This window comes from Microtus pennsylvanicus, chromosome 18, assembly GCF_037038515.1.
Source record: "Microtus pennsylvanicus isolate mMicPen1 chromosome 18, mMicPen1.hap1, whole genome shotgun sequence".
Lineage (NCBI taxonomy): Eukaryota > Metazoa > Chordata > Mammalia > Rodentia > Cricetidae > Microtus > Microtus pennsylvanicus.
The window spans coordinates 3,946,501-3,952,500 of record NC_134596.1 but is presented as its reverse complement, the minus strand read 5'-3'; the positions used below and the strand labels follow the sequence as shown (position 1 = coordinate 3,952,500).

Sequence of the window (6,000 nt, the reverse complement as noted above, 5' to 3'; positions counted from 1 at the left end):
TCCTTTGCCTGAAGTTTTTATTTCTATAGCACTTCTCCTGGTATAGAGCCCACAGACATAAGACTAGAAGCTTCGAAGCACTGAAGACCGAGGCAGACCCAGCATCTGGGGCAGTAGGTGGTGCTTAGTACACCATACGGGCTGGTGAGATGGCTCAGCAGAAAAATGCCAACCACCTGGCCTCCTGGCTGTGATCCCAGGACCCACACAGTGAGAGGACAGAACCAAGTCCTGCAAGTTGTCCCCTGACCTCCGCATGCTCACTGTGACATGCACACCTCAAACATGTATTTATTTATTTATTTATTTATTTATTTATAAATGTGAAAACCAAAGTGGTTGAGCTGGGTATGGTGATGAATACCTCTCATCTCAGCATTGGGGGAGGGCACGCATATAGGGGATCTTTGTGAGTCTGAGGCCAGCCTGGTCTACATAGCAAGTTCCAGGCCAGTTGGACTATATAGTGACTATTTATCTTTTGACTTTATACTCAGAAACAAACAGATAGATAAATAAACAGCACGCGCTCAGTAAGCTTGCAGTGGTGGCACAGACTTGTCGTCCCCGTCTGGGTAGGCAGTGGCAGGAAGATAGTCTGAGGCCAGCCTGGACCACACAGCAGACCCTGTGTTCGTGGAACGGGAGGAAACTGGTCAGTAAAGGTGTGAACTGCAGGGAAGTGAGGTAGCTGAACTCACCTCTCTGTCCCAGCCACCCTCCACTGTCACCTGGCCTTGCTCCACTGTTCCCCAGCCTTCCTGACCTCTAGGCAGGCACTCCACCTCCCTGTCTTTGCTTCTGCAGATCCCTGGACACCCTCCCAGCAGATGGCCCAAGCCCCGTCCCTCTCCTTGCTAACCAGGCTGACCAGTCCTTGGGTGGCCTTAAAGACACTCTTCACACAGCTGTTCTATGGTCTCTGGCATGGACATGAAACCCCAAGCACTTCCGCCTGACCTTCAGGCCCACGGCGGTTGCCCCTCTCTCTGAGGAATCCAGCTCACTGTCTCCCTCTCCTACCCCCATGCACTCCGCTGTGCATTTGCTGTGCACGCAGTTCCTGTATCCTCTCATCCTCCTCATTTAAGATGTAGTTCAGGCGACACCCTTGCCTCCACAGACCCTTCCTGGCAGCACCACACCACTCACAGATGGCTTCTCCTTAGCACAGTGGAAGCAGTCTCAGGAGGCTGAGACAGCTCTTGGGAGTGAGGAAAGCCCAGGGTGAGGGTGGTGTGGCTCAGGACCCTGGCCAAGGTGCTGGATTGGTGTGTGTGCGTTGGAGAAAGATTCTGCAGGATTTGCAGCAGAGCGGCTGGGGCCACAGGTTTGGAGAGTTCCAGGCTGGTCCCTCTCTTGCCTCTTCTCTCCTGTCTCAGGAAGAACAGATGAGGCAGAAAGCCTCCCGAGCCCGGCTCACCAGCTCTATACTCAGAACTGTGAGAACCATCAAGTCCCATGGCTGGGAGCAAGCCTTCCTCGAGAGACTCCTCCATATCCGGGGCCAGGAGCTAGGCGCTCTGAAGATTTCCACCCTCCTCTTCTCTGTGTCTCTCGTGTCCTTCCAAGTGTCTACATTTCTGGTGACGTCATTCTGGCCTCACTGCCGAGAGGGGCCTGGGAGAGGGCAGGCTTGGGGTGGACAGCCTGTGCCAGCAGCATTGCAGCTTAGACATACAGACCCTGGAGACACCTCAGCAGGCTCTGTGGACCAGAAAGGACGGCAGGCTCAGTGCCACCCATGTGCTTTGACAGGTGGCGCTGGTTGTGTTTGCTGTCCACACCCTGGTGGCAGAGGACAACGCCATGGATGCAGAGAAGGCTTTTGTGACCCTCACAGTACTCAGCATCCTTAACAAAGCCCAGGCCTTCCTGCCCTTCTCTATACACTGCATCGTTCAGGTGAGGGGGAAGGGCAAAGGATCTCAGCACCCCTGGGCCACTGCTGGCAGAGTGAGGGGAGGGAAAGTCTAGCGGTCAGCAAGACTCCAGGAGATGTCGATCAGAGGGTACAGGGAAACCTCAGCCAGTAGCCCTGGAGAATGTGTCACTTTTATGTTCAAAAATTCATCCTGGGTTTCCTCCTTGAGCAGGGCCTTCTTTCTCTCTGCCTTTCCTATCTTTCCCCTCACCTGTCCTGGGATGCTAAAGCAAAGGAAGATTGCATAAACTGACCGGCTCCTTCCTCGCCCTCATTTGTCCTCAGGGGTGTGTGTGCACACACATATGACATTGTCCAGAGGTCCACACCGGTGTCCCTTCTATCTCTCTCCACCTTTCCTTCAGTATTGACGTTTGTATTCTTTGAGAATTTCAATTAATATATTTTGTTCATGTTCACCCCATTCTTCCCCTAACGCCTCCCAAATCCATTCCCTATCCTCTCCCAACTTGGTGATTTCTCTCATTGTTTTTATATCATTTTATACCGAGTCCAATTTGTACCGATGATATGCCCCTGAGTGTGGAGCCATCAACTGAAGCTGATGACCTACCCGAGGTCACACCCTTAAACACACTGACTGACTGTCTTAGTAGGCTCTCTGTTGCTGTGATAAACACCATGACCAAAAGGAACCTGGGAAGGAAAGGATTTATTTCATCTGACAGCTTCTAAGTCCGTTGTCTGGGGAAGTCAGGACAGGAAGTCAAGGCAGGACCTGATGTGGAGGCCCCTGGAGGAGCTCACTGGTTTGCTCAGACTGCTTTTGTATGGTACCCCAGGAATTACCCGCCTGGGGCGGCACCGCCCACAATGGGTTGGGCCCTCCCACATCAACCATTAATCAAGAAAATGCTCTGCAGGTTTGCTTGTAGGCTTCTGTTTCCATGATGTTGTCACAACTGAGAGGCCCTCTTCCCTATGACTCATTCACTCGCCCTCAGAAGCCTTAACCATCCATAGCTGCTTAGCGAGGCGTGGGGGCACCTGAGCTCCTCCCTCATCCTCTTAGAGTGGTGACTGGCTTGCCCCTGTCCAGGCAGAGTGCGGTGACCCTGTCGTGTCCAGAGACACTGTTTCTCTCAAATCATGACCTCTGGCTCTTACAATCTTTCTACTCCCTCTTCCCTGGTGTTCCCTGAGTGTTGGAGAAAGGGGTAAGATATAGAAGCCACATTTGCAGGTGGGCTTTCTGCAGACACTCTGACCAGGTCTGAGAGCAGCACTGATATAAGGAATAGATACACATTTAGAGTAGAGCTCTATATGACCTCCATCTGGCAATATAATCGTCATACGTTCACTCCTAATGCCTATTAATAGGTTTTCTGCACCCTTCCCCTAATAAGTCTCTTTGCCAACGCAGTAAGCCAGATCAAGCCAAACTGAAAAAGTGTAACAACAGGTTTATTTGAACAAAGCAACTCCTTGGCAGGTCCTCCAATCCCAGAGATGGGGCCAGAGGAGTTGTACCCCCAAACAAAGGCAAGGAGACTTGATAGGTCAAAGGTGAGGGATGATGGCGTGTACACCACAAACTGGGTTTGTTCCCCATGATGAGCAACAGCTGAGTGCTTAGGAAGGGACTTTGGCAGCTGGCAACTTCAGGGGCAGAAGCTGCAGTAACCACCAAGATGCGGAACTGGGTTTTTTTTTTTTTTTGACATCTTTCCTTTGTAGGAGACTCTCTGCGCAGGTGGGCTTTGGGGAGAGACAGGAATGGAGCTCCCCAGACTGTGCAGGGGCGAGCTGGAGATTCACACCAAACACATAAGCTCACCAGCCATGGGTTATTGGCCAGATTTATAGTACCAAATATACATTTCCACCTGTGGAGCAGGCCTTAAATCCAATCAGGAAACGTTGGTTACCCCGTAACATTAACAGCAATATTGCATCCGTGAGCACATCTTTCCGTGACAATCATCTGTAGCTCACAGGATGCACAGCTAGGTAAGAGAGTTGGTCACCTTCTCCTCTAGCAGCCTGCAGAGCACCTTCTGATGCCGTAAAAGTTGGCCAGCAGGGAGGAAGCTGCCCAGTCGGTATCAACCTGGTTTCTCCATGCCCTGTGACAAAGCATGCTATGCCTTCAGCAATAGGACTGTACCCTCAAGTTCTGGTGGGTGTCGAGAGCAGCTGTGCTTTTAGGGGCCTCTCTAGGTCAGAGGCGAGCTATTACTGTATCTGACAGTAGGCATTTTATTGGGTAATGCATGTTTTATGAGAGAAGCTTTATCCCTTGTGTAGGGTAGCTCCAATGAAATGCATACACACATATGGAAGCTTCTAGAATAGCAGGTTTCCATATGACTTTTTAAAAAATTCTTAGTTCGAGCTATTATTCCTCTCTCTCTATCCCATTTTAATTTTGAGATAGGGTCTCTCACTGAACCCAGAGCTTATCCATTTAACTAGACTGGCTGGCCAGAGCGTTCCAGAGATCTCCCTGTCTCCGCTCTCCGAATGTTAGGATGACAGATATGGACTACCATGCCAAGTTTTTCCGTGGGCTCTGGGGTTATGAACTCAGGTCTCCACACTTGCACAGCAAGAACTTCACCCCACTGTGCTATCCCCTCCCCCAGGCCACCTCTATTGTAACAGTCACCCCCAATCACCTAGATAGGTGTGCAAAGGGTGCTCAAGAGGCTGCCCCCAATGGACAGAGTTGGAAATTACTCCACATTGCTACTGGCTGCTGTTGGAAAAGGTGCTGTCCTCTTCCCAGGCCTTAGTTGGAGGCAGCTGGTTTCTTCCAGTCTCTCTGTTTTAGAGTGAGGAGCAGAGAGAAGTCCCCATCCCTGTCAAGGTCATTGCTTTTCTGTGACCTATACAACTCTATCCCAGCAGCAAGAAAATGCAAAGTGTTGTGCTAGGTCCTCAGGAAACCCTCCCCAGGCATTTCCAGGGACCCACCCAAAGGCCTTCTGACCCTGTGACCAGCCCACTCTTGTGTCTCCAGGCTCGAGTGTCCTTCGACCGGCTGGCTGCCTTCCTATGTCTGGAAGAAGTAGACCCCAATGGCATAGACTCAAGTCCCTCCAGATGTTGTGAGTGCTGAGATGGGCGGGGTGGGGGGACAAAGAGAACACGTGTAATGCAGGTCCTGCCACCAACCATGTCACTATACCCAACGTTGTGAAGCTCCTGCTCCTACCACTTGTACAGTGGCAATCAGTGGAGCACTGTGGGATGCCACCTAGGCACTCAAAAGTGGGTGCCAAGTCCTTGCCCTTATGCAGAAGTCTAGGAAGAGAACCATGGACATGTTATTAAGCTAAAGACTCAAATCAGGGACTGGAGAGATGACTCAGCAGTTAAGAGTGCTGGCTGCTCTTCCAGAAGACCAAGGTTCAATTCCCAGCACCCACCTGGCAGCTCACACCTGTTTGTAACTCCAGTTCCAGGGTATCTGACATCCTGCAGGTGATTGTCCCGGGGATTACATTAATTTAAGTACCACAATTCAATTAGAACATATGCAAAATTGATGCATTTTTTTTATTTATTTAAATTTTGTCTTAAAATTGGGGCAGGGGATTGTTTGTTTTTATTTTATATGTGTAGGTGTTTGGCTTGCTTCTGTGTCTGTGCACTTGTGAGTGCCTGATGCCTAGAGAGGCCAGAAAAGGGTGTTGAATCCCCTGGAACTGGAGGTACATGTAAGCTGCCATGTGGATGCCGGGAATTGATTCTGGGTCCTCTAGAAGAGCAGCCAGTGCGCTTAACCATGACTCGTTCCTCTGGTGCCCCCTTTTCTGGCTTTCTGTGACAGGGTATTGTAGCCCAGACTGGACTTGGACTTGCTGTGTAGCCAGGGCTGGACTTGAACTCATAATCCTTCTGCCTCCACCTCCCAAATATCAGAACTAGAGGCACACTGAGATTATTTATAATAAATAACTTTATTAGCGATCTTCACTGTATAACCCAAACTGGCGGCATATTTGCTCTGTAGCCCAGGTTAGCCTCCACCTCATTACCTTCCTGTCTCAACATGCCAGGTACTGAGATTACAGGCATAAACCGTCTGCCTAGTTCAAACTTTATTT

General features: G+C 50.4%; 1 protein-coding gene across 2 annotated transcripts in view; it reads left to right on the top strand.

Annotated features, from left to right (window-relative positions):
- Positions 1 to 6,000, top strand: part of Abcc6 (ATP binding cassette subfamily C member 6) — a 50,524-nt gene that overhangs the window by 20,687 nt on the left and 23,837 nt on the right. For both annotated transcript variants that reach the window (XM_075952888.1, XM_075952889.1), the window contains exons 12-14: positions 1,383 to 1,586; positions 1,759 to 1,905; positions 4,911 to 4,998. In XM_075952888.1, coding sequence (XP_075809003.1) covers positions 1,383 to 1,586; positions 1,759 to 1,905; positions 4,911 to 4,998 — 439 coding nt within the window. The remainder of the gene's footprint in view (positions 1 to 1,382; positions 1,587 to 1,758; positions 1,906 to 4,910; positions 4,999 to 6,000) is intronic.